The sequence below is a fragment of the Protomyctophum parallelum genome (genome assembly GCF_964188405.1).
Source record: "Protomyctophum parallelum genome assembly, chromosome: 9".
Taxonomy (NCBI): domain Eukaryota; kingdom Metazoa; phylum Chordata; class Actinopteri; order Myctophiformes; family Myctophidae; genus Protomyctophum; species Protomyctophum parallelum.
In genome coordinates, this window is record NC_139706.1 from 52,367,108 (window position 1) to 52,385,463 (window position 18,356).

The 18,356-nt window shown below is 43.6% G+C and overlaps 1 protein-coding gene across 6 annotated transcripts in view; it reads left to right on the top strand.

Moving 5' to 3' along the window:
* The first annotated feature begins 2,772 nt into the window (after window positions 1-2,772).
* git1 (G protein-coupled receptor kinase interacting ArfGAP 1) overlaps window positions 2,773-18,356 on the top strand; it is a 44,515-nt gene continuing 28,931 nt past the window's right edge. For all 6 annotated transcript variants that reach the window (XM_083773007.1, XM_083773008.1, XM_083773009.1 and 3 more), the window contains exons 1-5: window positions 2,773-3,398; window positions 12,713-12,846; window positions 14,075-14,187; window positions 14,891-14,996; window positions 17,195-17,281. In XM_083773007.1, the coding sequence (XP_083629133.1) occupies window positions 3,338-3,398; window positions 12,713-12,846; window positions 14,075-14,187; window positions 14,891-14,996; window positions 17,195-17,281 (501 nt within the window). In that variant the 5' untranslated portion in view covers window positions 2,773-3,337. The remainder of the gene's footprint in view (window positions 3,399-12,712; window positions 12,847-14,074; window positions 14,188-14,890; window positions 14,997-17,194; window positions 17,282-18,356) is intronic.

Sequence of the window (18,356 nt, forward strand, 5' to 3'; positions counted from 1 at the left end):
AGTCCAGAAAAAAGTGCATTGCAGAAAACAAGAGCAAATAAACAAATACACTTTAGAAACAATAAGCCCCCATAAAACACAACCTGCAAAATAAATCTTGCAATATTTACAAGCAACAAATGTACAAAGACAAAGTCACTTATAATTATCAGACATGGCAACCCTGTCCCTGTGTTCTCTTCTGTTCCTTTTGAAGATTACATTACACCGCAGCGCCCTCCAGCGGCGGTGCTCTGACATTACATGCTCAATGTCATGTCCATCAGCAGCCCTTGATTTCATTTCATTTGATTATCTTTATTTTGAACTTTCAGGTAAAAATAAAAATCAATGTATTTAAAAAAAATGAAATGAAATAAACAGATGAAATAAACAAAGAAAGAACGGACAACAATGTGATCATTGAAGAAGTAAAGACTTATATACTCCTATCTTATTTTATAATATTCATAATCTATGAAAGCAATTACAATTTTAACTGTATAAATAAAATAATCCAAGTTATGTATGTATTGTATTTGTGTGTGCGTGCGTGCGTATGTAATTTGGCTCACCCCTTAGTGGTCGGTTTGCAATGAAACCACGATTAGATATGTCAGGTTGGAACCCCAAATAATTGATAGAAGATATTTTTCAATGGATTCTGTCACCATTTGGATGTGCTAAATAACATACTAAAAGTTTACAGAAAATGGAACAACTTGAAAGGCATCGTTTTCAAGATGGAGTCCACCACGATGGCTGCCGGGCATATTTGGGGCTAGCATGGTTTCGTCCTCGGATTCGGGTTCTTGGAAACGCCCCCCCGGCCACTGCGTTTTTTGTTTTACTGAGGTTAGGTTTAGGTAAAGTTTACTGAGGTTAGGTTTAGGTATAGTTTACTGAGGGTAAGGTTAGGGTTAGGTTTAGGTGTAGTTTTACTGAGGTTAAGGTTAGGTGTAGGTATAGTTTTACTGAGGTTAAGGTTAGGGTTAGGTGTAGGTATAGTTTTACTGAGGTTAAGGTTAGGGTTAGGTTTAGGTGTAGTTTTATTGAGGTTAAGGTTAGGGTTAGGTTTAGGTGTCGTTTTACTGAGGTTAAGGTTAGGGTTAGGTTTAGGTATAGTTTACTGAGGTTAAGGTTAGGGTTAGGTTTAGGTATAGTTTACTGAGGTTAAGGTTAGGGTTAGGTTTAGGTATAGTTTACTGAGGTTAAGGTTAGGGTTAGGGTTAGGTTTAGGTATAGTTTTACTGAGGTTAAGGTTAGGGTTAGGTTTAGGTAGTTTTACTGAGGTTAAGGTTAGGGTTAGGTTTAGGTATAGTTTACTGAGGTTAAGGTTAGGTTTAGGTGTAGTTTTACTGAGTTTAAGGTTAGGGTTAGGTTTAGGTATAGTTTTACTGAGGTTAAGGTTAGGGTTAGGGTTAGGTTTAGGTATATAGTTTTACTGAGGTTAAGGTTAGGGTTAGGTTTAGGTATAGTTTTAGGTTAGGGTTAGGTTTAGGTGTAGGTATAGTTTTACTGAGGTTAGGGTTAGGGTTAGGTGTAGTTTTACTGAGGTTAAGGTTAGGGTTAGGTTTAGGTGTAGGCTGTCAATCACAGCGACTGGCCAGTCACAGCGCACCCTCTACGCCACTATGTACTCAACAGGACGAAACCATGGTCGCATATTTGGGCAAGTGACCTCCTGACAGAGTACAGCATCTTGCAATGGGTCTGGTCCACAAGATTCGATACACCACTAAGATACCCATGTACCTGTCTAAATACTTCCTTAATGTAAATGAAGTCCACACCCACAACACCAGAGGGAGTGCAACAAACCATGTACAACCCAGATTCGGCACAAACAAGGGACTAAATTATTTTCGCTCCTATGCCACCAAAATGTGGAACGCCCTACCAACAGTCATTAAGACATGTGAATCCCTTGACTCCTTCAAAACCGCTCTCAAAGGGCACCTACGGATGGCTGCAATTCGAAACTGGCCTCTGTAAAATCTGAATCCCCCCCACCCCCCCCCTTTCCCCTCACTGTATATGTATCTTTTCCCTTTTTGCTTCCTATATGATGAATTCCTGTTCTGTTCTTTAACTACATAGAAGTGTCTATTTGTACGTCTCTAAATGTTTTGATGAATTGAACAATGTGGACCCTGTTGTAAACAAGTGTAATGCTTAATTGGGTTGTCCAACTCACAGTTAACAGTCTCTGTGTTGAGTTTGTGCTTGAAATGTACTGTAATTCTACAAACTGTTAATACATATTTCAATCAATCAATCAATCTGACCCCGGAGGTAATTGTTTGCACTATATGAGCGTGCACGTTGGGTGCACGTGTGTCTTCCCATGTAATATTAATCCTAGGGTTTATACAGATTGTGTAGCAATCATATATAGCTAAAATTAATTTGTAATCATTTTTACATCGTATTTCACAGTGAAATACAATGTAAAAATGATTACAAATTATTTTTTTACACCTGAATAGAATTCAACAGAATGAGTGAAATTTTCACTCATTCTGTTTAATTCTATTCAGGTGTAAAAATGTACTTCTGCAAACTGTTAATACATACTAATACCGGGCTTTTAATTGTATTTCTATATTAATGTCAGTGTTGATCATTTTACCTAAGTAACTAACACAATTAATTGAGTAGTTAACGGTAGTGACATCTATTCTACAGCCGGGGAGGAGCTGCCATCTGCCGGTCACTCACTGCACCGCAGCCCGGGGGAGATCCACTAAACATGGAGGAGGGAGACGCTACTATGTATTATCATCCCCCCGTGACAATAACAGCCATAACATAATGGTGAAAACACTGTGTTTATAGAGACACTGTTGATTCGTTTAGTTTTTAATAGAATAACCACCACCGGGGGGGGTGAGGAGGGGGGTTTGGGACTATAGCAGGCCGACAGAGAGGAGCGGACTGGCGGACTGAAATAGCTGCAGCAGCCGGTCCTCTGGGGGAGCAGAGAGAGAAGAGACCCCGGAGAGAGCCGAGGAGGGAGGCTTCTATTCCGGGGAGGTTGAGAGGGGATTGTTCGGGGAAGGAGGAAGGAGAGAGAGAGAGAGAAAAAGAAAGGTTGAAATACTACAGACGAACCTCCATCATTGATTCCATCACCACCGCTAAACAGCCAGCCCGCTAGACCCGCGGGGGTGGGGGGGTGGAGGGGGGGCAGCGGCAGTGCTGCGGCCGGAGGAAAGCAACCGACCGCCGGGTGAAGTGAAGCGGCGGGGCAGCGGCGGAGCCTCAGGCCGACCTCCAGCAGCCACCTCGGCCCGGGCAGCGGCGGAGCCTCAGGCCGACCTCCAGCCACCTCGGCCCGGGCAGCGACATCACCATCATGTGCTCCAGCAGGAATAAGCTCCAGAGAACGGAGGTCTGCGCCGACTGCAGTGCGTCAGGTAGGACCACCACCACCGCGGACCACCAGTCCACCACACCAAGCATGAATTAAATCAATACAGAAAACGTCAAATAATACAGGGGGGGGAAAGGCTTATTTAAAGCCTTCCTTTTGAACAGAGCCATGCTTAATTAGATCGGATGATGGGAGAGGAGAGAGAGGGTTATGAGGTCGGGGCTGCTGTCACTGTCAGCCGGGCAGAGGGGCTAGGAGAGCGGCCTGGGTGGAGAGACAGCTCCCCTGGTTCTTTACAACCAGGAGGCCGGGGCTGCTGTCACTGTCAGCCGGGCAGAGGGGCTAGGAGAGCGGCCTGGGTGGGGAGACAGCTCCCCTGGTTCTTTACAACCAGGAGGCCGGGGCTGCTGTCACTGTCAGCCGGGCAGAGGGGCTAAGGAGAGCGGCCTGGGTGGAGAGACAGCTCCCCTGGTTCTTTACAACCAGGAGGCCGGGGCTGCTGTCACTGTCAGCCGGGCAGAGGGGCTAGGAGAGCGGCCTGGGTGGGGAGACAGCTCCCCTGGTTCTTTACAACCAGGAGGCCGGGGCTGCTGTCACTGTCAGCCGGGCAGAGGGGCTAAGGCTAAGGAGAGCGGCCTGGGTGGAGAGACAGCTCCCCTGGTTCTTTACAACCAGGAGGCCGGGGCTGCTGTCACTGTCAGCCGGGCAGAGGGGCTAGGAGAGCGGCCTGGGTGGGGAGACAGCTCCCCTGGTTCTTTACAACCAGGAGGCCGGGGCTGCTGTCACTGTCAGCCGGGCAGAGGGGCTAGGAGAGCGGCCTGGGAGGAGAGGAGAAGCCGCTAGCTGCTATAGCGTCCTGCTCTGGTTCTTTCCAACCATGGATGGACTCTCATTTGTTTTAATTTCATGTTACTTTTCATGTCGCACGAGCCTCTCGCCCACGTAGACACACATGTAGTAAATTGTACTATTATTTTGTATTCATATTTTGTGTGGAATTATAATAACATTTATTAATTTATATTCCTCAAATAAAGAGTGTTGTAACTTACAACTCATGCAGTCATTCAGACAGCAACATTATACATGGATAATTAGTATTGATTAAAATGTGTATTTGACTATAAGCTCTGCTGCTCTGACATTTACACATGGGTGTGTGTGTGTGTGTGTGTGTGTGCGCGCGCGCGTGTACTAGTGGTTAAAGACGTTATTTCTAAATAACGGTGTGTTATTGTTTGTTTTGGTTCTTTCATTATGACAGGCACAAAGTTAGCTTAGCTAGCGTTAGCCACCTATAGCAAGTGTTGTGGTTGTTTTGGTCTGATATTAAAGACAAAACAAACACCATTGAGTTGTTTTAGTTCTTCGTTGTAAACAAAACGTTATGAATGAATTAAGACTCTGTTCAGTTGTTCCTCTGTTTGTTTTAGCTAAAGCTAACTCCAGCTAGTTAGCATGTTGAGCTAAAGCTAACGCCAGTATTATGACCATCATCAGTGTTGTGTTGCTGCTGAGTTAGCATGTTGAGCTAAAGCTAACTCCAGTTAGTTAGCATGTTGAGCTAAAGCTAACGCCATTATTATGACCATCATCAGTGTTGTGTTGCTGCTGAGTTAGCATGTTGAGCTAAAGCTAACTCCAGCTAGTTAGCATGTTGAGCTAAAGCTAACGCCAGTATTATGACTATCATCAGTGTTGTGTTGCTGCTGAGTTAGCATGTTGAGCTAAAGCTAACTCCAGCTAGTTAGCATGTTGAGCTAAAGCTAACGCCAGTATTATGACCATCATCAGTGTTGTGTTGCTGCTGAGTTAGCATGTTGAGCTAAAGCTAACTCCAGATAGTTAGCATGTTGAGCTAAAGCTAACTCCAGATAGTTAGCTTGATGAGCTAAAGCTAACTCCAGCTAGTTATTATGGCCATCATCAGTGTTGTTTATTCTGCTGAGTTAGCATGTTGAGCTAAAGCAGTGATTCTCAAGGTGGGGTCCGGGGACCCCCGGGGGTCCATGGATGGGTTCCAGGGGGTCCATGAGGCATGGCTTCCAGGGGGTCCCCAGCTCTGAACTAAACCCCAGATAAATGTGTTACCACGGCTATTCAAAAACATATTTGTTGTGTTGTAGTGTTATTGTATATTTGTGATTGTGTTACTGTGTGTGTGTGTGTGTGTGTAGAGAGAAAGAAAGAGAAAAAGAAAAATGTTAAAGTTAAAATATGATTATGTTGGGGTTTCACTGTTCAAATCTGATTATTGTGTGTGTGTGTGTGTGTGTGTGTGTGTGTGTGGGGTAGTTAAAATGTGATTATGTTTGGGGGTCCCCAGTTAAAACATGATTATGTTAAAATATGATGTTGGGAGGTCCCCATTAAACGTATGCCAATGAAGCCAATTTAATTTAATTTAATTTTTTTATTTGGTCTTGTTTAATTCTAAAGTGTAGTTGTTTATTTGGTCTTGTTTCTAAAGTGTAGTTGTTTATTTGGGCTTGTTTCTAAAGTGTAGTGTTTATTTGGTCTTGTTTCTAAGGGCCGATTCATACTCCTATTTTAGAGCCGAATAAAAGTCGGTTTGGCGCTGTAGAGCCTACAATTTGACGTCATTTGAGGTTCGGGGGGGTGGGTACCGTCCTAAAGTCGGCTCTTCGGTGCTACTGAAAATTTCTGACGAGCCGAAATCATTTCGGCACTACAGCGCCGAAACAGCGGTAAAATAGGAGTATGAATCGGCCCTTAAGTGTAGTTGTTTATTTGGTCTTGTTTCTAAAGTGTAGTTTATTTGGGCTTTTTTCTAAAGTGTAGTTGTTTATTAGGTCTTGTCTCTAAAGTGTAGTTGTTTATTTGGTCTTGTTTATAAAGTGTAGTTGTTTATTTGGTCTTGTTTATAAAGTGTAGTTGTTTATTTGGTCTTGTTTCTAAAGTGTAGTTGTTTATTTGGGCTTGTTTCTAAAGTTTAGTCGTTCATTTGGTCTTGTTTATAAAGTGTAGTTGTTTATTTGGGCTTGTTTATAAAGTGTAGTTGTTTATTTGGTCTTGTTTCTAAAGTGTAGTTGTTTATTTGGTCTTGTTTCTAAAGTGTAGTTGTTTATTTGGTCTTGTTTCTAAAGTGTAGTTGTTTATTTGGTCTTGTTTCTAAAGTGTAGTTGTTTATTTGGTCTTGTTTCTAAAGTGTAGTTGTTTATTTGGTCTTGTTTCTAAAGTGTAGTTGTTTATTTGGTCTTGTTTCTAAAGTGTAGTTGTTTATTTGGTCTTGTTTCTAAAGTGTAGTTGTTTATTTGGTCTTGTTTCTAAAGTGTAGTTGTTTATTTGGTCTTGTTTCTAAAGTGTAGTTGTTTATTTGGTCTTGTTTCTAAAGTGTAGTTGTTTATTAAACAACTACTCTCACGCATACTACTGTGGACCCCCTCCGCCCCATGCCAAACTCCTCGGGGACCTCCAGATTGACATGTCAATATGATCGGGTGTCAATCAAACCGTGAGTGCTGTGAAGTGGAAACCTAAGGCCCAGGCTATACGTACATGCGTAGTGTCCACAACCAGTTGTGAACTTGTAGAGTGGCTATATTTTCGAGCTGTATAATAAATGTCACGTTATAATGTAGGGCAGGCTAAGGGCCGATTCATACTGCTATTTTACCGCTGTTGGAGCCAAAATGCCTTTTGTTTATTTTGTTTTGTTTATTTCAACCTAATTAATGATGTCCTTCTTCACGATGACGTCATGGTAATCAGTCTGTCAGAATGGTGGGTGGTTGCCATAGAAACCCTCATTACCTGTCAGTGTGTCGACACTGCGTGGTCGACAGGTTCAGTTGTTTGTTTTGTTTGAAAGTTTACACAGTTTATTTAAGTTTGAATACTACTGATGAAAGAAAGTGGATCAATAAATGGATTGACATATCCGAAAGTAAACACAACTCTCTGGACATTTGATTAATCACTGCACGCGTCAAAGTTGGTTATTATAGTTAACTATAACTAACGAAAAAACGAAAACTAGAATTAAAAAAACATTTTAGTTAACTGAAACTAAACTGAAACTAAAATAAATTAAAAAACGATAACTAAACTAAAACTGTATTGTGTGTTCACAAAACTAACTAAAACGAACTGAGATGATAGACAAAATGGCATTAGTTATCGTTTTTTTAATCAATATTTATATGCCTTACGGACATTTAGAATATAAACCTTTTAAATTAATTCGGTACTTTTCCTTATTTCCCGAGCCGTTTTTACGGCACTTTTCAGCACCGTAAGGCAGCAAAAACTAAAACTAAACTAAAACTAAGCATTTTCACAAAATAAAAACTAAACTAAAACTAGCAAACCCGCTCTAAAAACGAACTAAAACTAACTGAATTCGAAAAAAAATATGTCAAAACTAACTAAAACTAAACTATAATGAAAAAACCAAAACTATTATAACCTTGCGTCAAACTCAGTACAACCCAGTTGCCCTGCTGTTTAGCCTAGTTGTACAGGCTTCACAACCGCTGTTTCGGCGCTGTAGAGCCGAAAGGATTCCGGCTCGTCAGAAATTTTCAGTAGCACCGAAGAGACGACTTTAGGAGGGTACCCCCCCCCCCCCCCCCTCCCGAACCTCAAATGACGTCAAATTGTAGGCTCTACAGCGCCGAACCCACTTTTATTCGGCTCTAAAATAGGAGTGTGAATCGGCCCCTAATACAAGTCCACGCGTGCACATTGTCAGCATGTAGGCACAGTGACACGCAGTCAATGGGCTGCATGGCTTACCATCTCTCTATATCATTTGATAAAGGCATATTAAAGGTTTTATGACATTCGTTTTCATTTATTTTTCTTTTTTTCTTTTAGGTTTTATCACCTCAATTACACCCCAAAAACCTGAACTTTGAACATTCAGTGGATTTTCTGTGGTCTGGAGTTTTCTTTGGGGTTTGGAAGCCTTTTGAGCTACAATGAAAACAGGCAACACAGTGAAAACAGTGACATCTGCTGGCAAATCCCATTGACATATATGGGATTTGCAGGGTCTTACATCACAATCTGCCGGCAAATCAGAGCACCTGTTTGAGCCAGAAAACCCCAGACCACAGAAAATCTACTGAATGTTAAAAGTTCATGTTTTTTGGGTGCAATTGAAAAAACCTAAAAAACCAAAACCTTTTTTTTAATGTCACAATCCCTTTAAAAAACATGACTTGTACACCCAATGAAAATATAAACCGCACGGAATATTTACAACTTCGAATTATAACAATCGGTTGAAGATTATCTGAATATAATAAGTAAAATATCAACTTTTTGCGCAACGCCATTGCTGAGGACTGGCAGTGTTTGTCCTATACTTGTGAGGACCTCTGCTTGGCTTCATGGTGAGTGAGGCACCGACGATCTGCAAGCTCACAACGCGCTGCATGTGGACGATCTGCAAGCTCACAACGCGCTGCATGTGGACGATCTGCAAGCTCACAACGCGCTGCATGTGGACGCAACACAGAATGACGACACACATTTCACAGAATATATATTTATACCACTTTGACTTAAAACAATTGCTTGTGCTTTGCACTCGCCACCAATACAAATGTAATCACCAGTCTGCACCGGACTAGCAGGCTGATATATGTATTATTGGATGCAGCAGAGCAGAGCCTTTGCTCGCTGCAGTTGATGCAACATATATGATAGGTTTTAAAGTTGTTAACCCATTCTGACCTGAGATCAGATTCATACGAGGTTTCCACTGGACACACACACACTGGTCTGATGAACCCATTCTGACCTGAGATCAGTTTCATACGAGGTTTCCACTGGACACACACACACTGGTCTGATGAACCCATTCTGACCTGATATCAGATTCTAAAAATGTCAGTCGTTCTTCGATTTTTCAAAGAAATTGCAGACCTACAAGCTCGTAGCGCCCCACTCGGTGGCGCGCTATGAGCTTGTTGATCTGCTATTTTTCAATAGCTAAAGCATAACATGATGCTAACACCAAAAGGGGTTCCCGTGCAGAATGGGTTAATTTACAATTACAATTTACAATTTAGGCATTTAGCAGACGCTCTTAATCCAGAGCGACTTACATTTGAGCAAAAACAAAAGCATGGGAATACATCACATAAAAGTATTTATCATGAAACATGCGTAAGCTAAGAAAGTAACAGTGGAATATCTATATAGTGAAACTATACATACACTTATACATATAAACTATACATCTTTACTACTATGCTATACATGTGTACTATGGCGTGCTATGACTTCATACAATACAATTACAGTGCTGTCTACATAACGTGCTATAAGTCTGTATCAAATGCTATATAATCCAACAGAAATGCTATCTAAGGGTTTAGGGTAAGTGCTATGGGCCATGATGGAGTCTGAAAAGGTGGGTCTTCAGGCTACGGCGGAAGATTGGGAGTGATGCTGCAGTTCTGACTGCAATGGGAAGTGCATTCCACAGTTTTGGAGCCAGAAGGGAGAAGAGTTTGGGACGTGTGGAGCGTTGTCCCGGCGTTTTTAGTGAGGGTACTTCCAGCTTCCCTGCGTTGGCTGATCTGAGTGCGCGGGAGGGTTTGTAGGGTTCAATCATACTTGTAAGATATGGGGGAGCCATACCTTTGGTTGCTTTGAATGCCAGCATCAGAGTTTTGTATTCTGTGCGGGCAGCGACCGGGAGCCAGTGGAGGGAGCGGAGCAGGGGGGAGACATGTGAGAATTTTGGCTGGTTGAAGACCAAGCGAGCTGCCGCATTTTGGATCAGCTGGAGAGGCTTAAGTGCACATGCTGGTAGACCAGTAAGGAGGGAGTTACAATAGTCGAGTTTTGACAAGACTGTTGTCTGGATTAGGAGCTGGGCTGATTCCTGGGTGAGGAACGGTCTAATTCGTCGTATGTTATAGAGTGTGAACCTACAGGATCGAGTGACAGCTGTGATGTGAGCTTTGAACGAGAGCTGACTGTCCAGGATAACACCAAGATTCCTGGCTGTTGGGACAGACGTTACCAGGGCGTTGTCTACGGAAATAGTTAGCTCCCGCATAGGGCAGGACTTAGCTGGGAAGAAGAGAAGCTCAGTCTTGTCTGGGTTCAGCTTGAGATGGTTGGAGGACATCCACTGTGAGATGTCAGCCAGGCATGCAGTGATGCGCTCTTCCACCTGAGTGGTAGAGGGGGGGAAGGATAGGAACAGTTGTGTGTCATCGGCGTAGCAGTGATAGGATATATTGTGAGCAGAGATGATAGTGCCAAGGGATTTAGTGTACAGTGAGAAAAGGAGGGGACCAAGTACAGATCCCTGTGGGACCCCAGTTTGGAGGGTTCGGGGGGATGATAACAGACCTTTCCAGGAAACCTGGTAGGTCCGGTCGGTGAGGTAGGAGGAGAACCACTTTAGTGCCGTTCCACCGATGCCTAGCTCCGCTAGGGTGTCTAGGAGCAGCTGGTGGTTCACTGTGTCAAATGCTGCTGATAGGTCTAGGAGAATCAGTACTGCAGAGTGGGAAGCAGCTTGGGCAGCATGTAGTGCTTCTGTGACTGCCAGCAGGGCAGTTTCTGTGGAGTGGGCCTTCTTGAATCCGGACTGGTTGGGATCCAGCAGGTTGTTCTGTGAGAGGTGGAGAGAGAGCTGGTTGGAGACGACACGTTCAATGGTTTTAGAAATAAATGAAAGGAGTGATACCGGTCTGTAGTTCTTGACATCTGAAGGGTCAAGGGTTGGTTTTTTGAGGAGTGGTGTTACTCTGGCTGACTTGAGGGCAGATGGGACGCAGCCTGAGGTTATTGAGGTGTTTATGATGGAGGTGATGAAGGGGAGCAGATCAGGTGTGATGGTTTGGAAGATTGGAGACGGGACAGGGTTAACAGTGATCAGTGATATATAAACATGAACAATGATAGATATCTGTGTAGTTTCCATGCAGGCACAAGCTGCATTTCTCACCTAATTATAGTAAAAATGATATGCGCTAATAAACGGTGACATCATCGTTTCTCAATATCTACTGATAGTCAGATATATTGCTGTCAGGTCAAAACCAAAACCATTCCTTTACAAAATATATAATAATCAAAAATACATAAAATTGTTAAAATAAGGGGTCAGCAACCCAAGATGTTGAAAGAGCCATTTTCGACCAAAAATAAATTCAAAATCTATCTGGAGCCGCAAAGAAAATTACGCATTATAATGCAGCTTGCCAAGCTTTATTATCTCCTGGTTTGCAACGAAACTAGCAGAATTTAGCATGCTTTCCCTGGAAATGTCTTTCAACGTTACTTTTTTTGTTGTTTGATAGCTTCTCACTGCAGATTAAACATACAGGCAGTCAATCTGCATTGGCTGTGAAGGCAAAAGCCTCTGTCCACGAACTGTTAAATCCTCTGTTTTTCGTCGGCTATCTTTATATTTCTCTCCCTGTAGAAGCCATAGCGTAGCAGGCAGCAGCCTCACACACCGACTGGTTTGTTTATAATAGACACCTGGCTGGCACGGCACTGAGTGTGTCGCATGCTATGACGCAGATTTTAGTTTAGTTAAGTTTTCCAATTTTGTAGAATAAATATCAAGAATGCTTGTCACGTTTGGCCTACAGAAACCATAAATGAAAAATTATTTATTGCTACTTTTAATGCTACAGGGAGCCACTAGGGGTGTGCTCTAGAGCCGCCTGTTGCAGACCCCTGGCCTATCTACAAGCTCACACTGCATCATATTCATATCTTCACACATTGGGAGCTTGTAGATAATGTATTCTGTAGACCACCAGCACCACATATAAAAGCTGCTGGTAATAATATCACGAAAGTCATGGACTTTGATATAATAACAAAAACAAGAATTGATGCAAATCAATTAATTACCAGCTGCTGCATTATATCTCCACAATTGTGCTATTATATGACATGTATATATCTGTGTCTGTGTGTGTGTGTGTGTGTGTGTGTGTGTGTGTGTGTGTGTGTGTGTGTGTGTGTGTGTGTGTGTGTGTGTGTGTGTGTGTGTAAACAACAACTGGATCTGTCCATGTGACTATGTAAGTGTGAGTGTAGCCTAGTACAAAATGGAACCAAAGGACCCTAGAACAAACTCTGAGACTGTCCAAATGGACTGTTATAGGCTCATTTAATAGCACAATTTTGGAGATATAAAGCAGCAGTTGGTAATTAATTGATTTGCATCAATTCTTGTTTTCTAAAGTGTAGTTGTTTATTTGGCCTTGTTTCTAAAGTGTAGTTGTTTATTTGGTCTTGTTTCTAAAGTGTAGTTGTTTATTTGACGAGTCTCTCTCTCTCTCTCTCTCTCTCTCTCTCTCTCTCTCTCTCTCTCTCTCGCTGTGTGTCTCTTTGTCTCTCTCTCAGATCCGGGCTGGGCGAGCATCAACAGAGGTGTTCTGGTGTGTGATGAGTGCTGCTCGGTGCATCGCAGTCTGGGACGACACATCTCCATCGTCAAACACCTGAGACACAGCGGCTGGCCACCTGCGCTGATACAGGTAACATAGACCCTGCCCCCCACCCTGATACAGGTAACATAGACCCCGCCCCCCACCCTGATACAGGTAACATAGACCCCGCCCCCCACCCTGATACAGGTAACATAGACCCCGCCCCCCACCCTGATACAGGTAACATAGACCCCGCCCCCCACCCTGATACAGGTAACATAGACCCCGCCCCCCACCCTGATACAGGTAACATAGACCCCGCCCCCCACCCTGATACAGGTAACATAGACCCCGCCCCCCACCCTGATACAGGTAACATAGACCCTGCCCCCCACCCTGATACAGGTAACATAGACCCCGCCCCCCACCCTGATACAGGTAACATAGACCCCGCCCCCCACCCTGATACAGGTAACATAGACCCCGCCCCCCACCCTGATACAGGTAACATAGACCCTGCCCCCCACCCTGATACAGGTAACATAGACCCCGCCCCCCACCCTGATACAGGTAACATAGACCCCCACCCTACAATATACACCCTAATGCAGACCCCCACCTTAAAATATAAGACTGCTACAGGTAAATACAGACCACAGGCAGACCCTGTGTGCTAACGGGCTAATGTGGCTAACACTGTGTTTCGGATGGTAACGGGGCTATCTATGTGCTAACGGGCTAACAAGGCTGGTCACGGAATAACTCAATGTGTTTCAGATTGTCCAGACGTTAGCAGCTAACGGTGCTAACTCTCTGTGCTAATGGTGCTAATTCTCTGTGCTAACGGTGCTAACTCTAATGTGTTTCAGATTGTCCAGACGTTAGCAGCTAACGGTGCTAACTCCATGTGTTTCAGATGGTTCATACGTTAGCAGCTAATGATGCTAACTCTCTGTGCCAATGGTGCTAACTCTCTGTGCTAACGGTGGTAACTCTCTGTGCTAACGGTGCTAACTCCATGTGTTTCAGATGGTCCATACGTTAGCAGCTAACGGTGCTAACTCTGTGCTAACGGTGCTAACTCCATGTGTTACAGATGGTCCAGACACTAACCGCTAACTCTCTGTGCTAACTCCATGTGTTTCAGATGGTCCAGATGTTAGCAGCTAACGGTGCTAACTCCCATGTGTTTCAGATGGTCCAGATGTTAGCGGCTAACGGTGCTAACTCCATGTGTTTCAGATGGTCCAAATGTTAGCGGCTAACGGTGCTAACTCCATGTGTTTCAGATGGTCCAGATGTTAGCAGCTAACGGTGCTAACTCCATGTGTTTCAGATGGTGCAGACGTTAGCGGCTAACGGCGCTAACTCCATCTGGGAACACAGCCTGTTGGATCCCGCTCAGATCCAGAGTGGACGACGGAAACCAAACCCTCAGGACAACGTCCAGTAAGAATGCTTTAACCTTTGACCTTTATACACTGTGAACCAATCAGGATAGAGTCCTGTAAGAACCTTTACACACTTAATTCATTATCGTCTCGCTATATAATATTTACCGTAAAGCGGGCTCCTGGTATCTCTAAATTTACGGCTCTGCTTGAGCAGGATTGAACAACGCGCCAATGTGCTCAATGCTAAATCGTTGTTACCGCGCGGTTATAAGACCAACAAACAGTTGATATCAAACAGTTTTGCAACCTTGAGCGTTAACTAGCTCCACCGGACAGAGTGCTCTCAGTATGGGGTGACTGAGAGACAATGAGCGTTAACTAGCTCCACCGGGCAGAGTGCTCTCAGTATGGGGTGACTGAGAGACAATGCCAACGATCCCAGGCTGGCCCTCTGAGCGTGGATTGGCTCCCGGTGACGAGGGGGTGGGCAGGCAGAAAGGAGGTTGATGGTTCTCCGCCTCCACGCACCACAGCAGACCAGCAGATCTCTCTCTCTCTCTCTCTCTCTCTCTCTCTCTCTCTCAGTAAGGTAATGTCTCTCTCTCTCTCTCTCTCTCTCTCTCTCTATCTCTCTCTCTCTCTCTCTCTCTCTCTCTCTCTCAGTAAGGTAATGTCTCTCTCTCTCTCTCTCTCTCTCTCTCTCTCTCTCTCTCTCTCTCAGTAAGGTAATGTCTCTCTCTCTCTCTCTCTCTCTCCAGCACAGTGAAGTCAGAGTTCATCAGGTCAAAGTACCAGATGTTGTCGTTCGTCCACAAGCTGCCGTGTCGAGAAGACGACGGGGTTACCGCCACGGACCTGAGCAAGGTGAGGAGAGACTACACTACCCACAATGCCCCACTATACCACACACACACACACACACACACACACACACACACACACACACACACACTGAGGAGGTCCTCTATGAGGGTTAATAGAGCGTCACAGTCCCTCCCCCTTTCAGAACGACGAGTGGCCCAGGAAATGAAATGCAATGCATTTTGACCATAGGCTTTTCTTAAAGTATTTATTTAAAGACGGTTACGCCGCGGACAAAGACAACTCGGTCTGGTCAGAATGCATTGCATTTCATTTCCTGGGCCACTCGGAGGGACTGCGACGCTCTATACTGACCTGAGCAAGGTAAGGAGAGGGTTAATACTGACCTGAAAGGGTTAATACTGACCTGAAAGGGTTAATAGTAGGCGTGTAACGATATATCCTATATCGCGATATATCGATATTATATCCCGACGATATGTATCGATTTATTAAAAATAGAAATCGATTTTATAAAAAAAAAAAAAAAACTTTTTTATTTTTTTAGGGGGGTCTAGTGTGTGATAAGAAACGTCAGCTGTAATCATATTCCATCATATTCACATGATTGTGTAGAGAAATGAGACAGTAGAGGCCTGCAGAGGGGAGCTGTGTGTCTGTGACTGTAGAGGAATGAGACAGTAGAGGCCTGCAGAGGGGAGCTGTATATGTGTCTGTGACTGTGCCCAGGTGATGGTCGTTAATACAGCGTCTGGAGCACTGGATAGGCCTGTCTGGTACGGCCCTGTCCTGGTTTTCCTCCCACCTATCTAACAGAAGTTACTTTGTCAATCTAGCCGAGTTTGACTCAGACAAACACGACATCAGTTCTGGTATTCCACAGGGCTCGATTCTTGGCCCTCTGCTTTTCTCCTTGTACATACTGCCACTGGGCGAACTCATTGCCAATCACGGAGTCAATTTTCATTTCTATGCTGATGATACCCAATTATATCTATCTGTGGCTCCAGATGATCCCTGTGCTTTAGACCCGCTGTTGACCTGTCTGTCGAGCATCAGATGTTGGATGAGTGAGAACTTTCTCAAGCTAAATGAGGATAAGACAGAAGTTCTCATAATCGGTTCTAGTGAGCAGAAAGAATCAATATTAAGCAGACTTGGCAACCTGACTGTAGAAAGTAACAGTACAGTAAAGAACCTGGGGGTTATTATCGATTCCGAATTGAATTTTAATTCACACATTAATCATGTTACCTTTTTTCACCTTAGAAATATTGCACGAATCAGAGCCTATGTGTCCTTGGACGATGCAAAAACGCTAATCCACGCCTTTGTTTTTTCTCGGCTTGATTACTGCAATGCACTTTTTTCAGGACTGCCTAAGAAAACAACTGACAGATTACAATTTGTCCAAAATGCAGCAGCCAGAATTGGTTAACTAGAACTAAGAACATATTACTCCAGTTTTGGCATCACTTCACTGGCTTCCGGTTGTTTTTAGGATTGATTTTAAAATTATTTTACTTGTCTATAAAGCTCTCAATGGTCTTGCACCTTCCTACCTACATGACTGCCTATATGTCCCAAACCGCCCCCTAAGGTCTTCCACTGCTGGCCTGCTCGCTTTGCCTAAAAAAATGGCAACTAAAAAATACGGGGAAGCAGCTTTTTGCTTCTACGGGCCGTCGGCATGGAACAAACTCCCTCTGTACCTTCGTCAGGCAGCCTCTGTAGACATTTTTAAAGCTCAGCTCAAGACCCACTTCTACAACATTGCTTTTAATTGATCTTTTAGTTTTTGTTATTCATGTCCTCACTGTATTGCATTACTGCTTGTTTTTTAATGTCGTTGCCTTGCTTTTCTTTTATTCTCCATTGTTCTGTAAAGCACTTTGAGCTGCATTTCATGTCATGAAAGGTGCTATACAAATAAAGTTTTATTATTATTATTTTTATTATTATTGATGCTCATTAAGACATCAAGGAAGGCAATTATCTTTGCAATTTAGTTAAATAAAAATTGTGAAAAAAGCTTTGGTGGGGGGGAAGATAAATCATAAAAAAAAAAAAAATAATTTGTCTGGAAAATCATTGTGTTGAAAATATCATGAAAAATCGTATCGTGATACGTATCTCTCTCTCTCTCTCTCTCTCTCTCTCTCTCTCTCTCTCTCTCCATGTCTCTCTATGTCTCTCTCCCTCTCTCTCTCTCCATGTCTCTCTATGTCTCTCTCCCTCAGCAACTCCACTCCAGCGTGAGAACAGGAAGTCTGGAGACGTGTCTGAGGTTGTTGTCTCTGGGAGCGCAGCCGGGCTTCTTCCACCCGGTAAACCTGTCTGTCTGTCTGTCTGTCTGTCTGTCTGTCTGTCTGTCTGTCTGTCTGTCTGTCTGTCTGTCTGTCTGTCTGTCTGTCTGTCTGTCTGTCTGTCTGTCCGTCCGTCCGTCCGTACAAAGAAGAAAAAACAACAAAAAAATGTGTTGTAACCTGACGTTTTTTTCTACTTTCTAATTCTTTGTTTGGTCCAAAATATTGTGTGTGTTGTCATGATTTGTCACGACAAGAGTTGGCTTCGTACGACGCTTAAAAGGTCTTTAAATGAATCATTTAAGAAATGCCTATATGGTCAAAATGCATTGCGATTCATTTCCTGGGCCACTCGTCGTTCTGAAAGGGGGAGGGACTGTGACGCTCTATAGGAGCGCTAAAGAAGGAAAGGCCGAGCATATCGATAATAAAGCTTATCTGACGCAGCGGAAGGTAATTACATTCCTTATGGCGCAGCGTCACCAGCGGTACGTCTGTTAACCCATTCTGACCTGAGATCAGATTCTAACGCACAGAAGAATGGAGGTTCTTTAACGCATTCTGACCTGAGATCAGATTCTAACGCACAGAAGAATGGTGGTTCTTTAACGCATTTTGACCTGAGATCAGATTCGAAAAATGTCTTCTAAAATCCTGAGTTTTCAAAAATAGCAGACCTACAAGCTCGTAGCGCGCCACTCGGTGGCGCGCTACGAGCTTGTAGATCTGCTATTTTTCAAATAGCTAAAGCACGACATGATGCTAACACCAAAATGGGTTCCCGTTCAGAATGGGGTGAACATTAAACACAGCTGAGACACCGCCATACCACAGACATATAAATGTATAAGGTATAGAATGCAGTGACGTAGAGTCTGTGAGGGGGCCGGAGGGCCACTGGGCGCCCCCATGAGGACTTTCGGGGGAATTGCAATTCAATTCAATTCAATTCAATTCAAAGGGCTTTATTGGCATGAGAAAACATACGTTTACATTGCCAAAGCAGAAAGAACAATACAACAATACAGCAATACAATCAAAACAAAAATTATGTACATTGAAGGTCAGGATCTTCAATTGATCAACTTCTATGTAT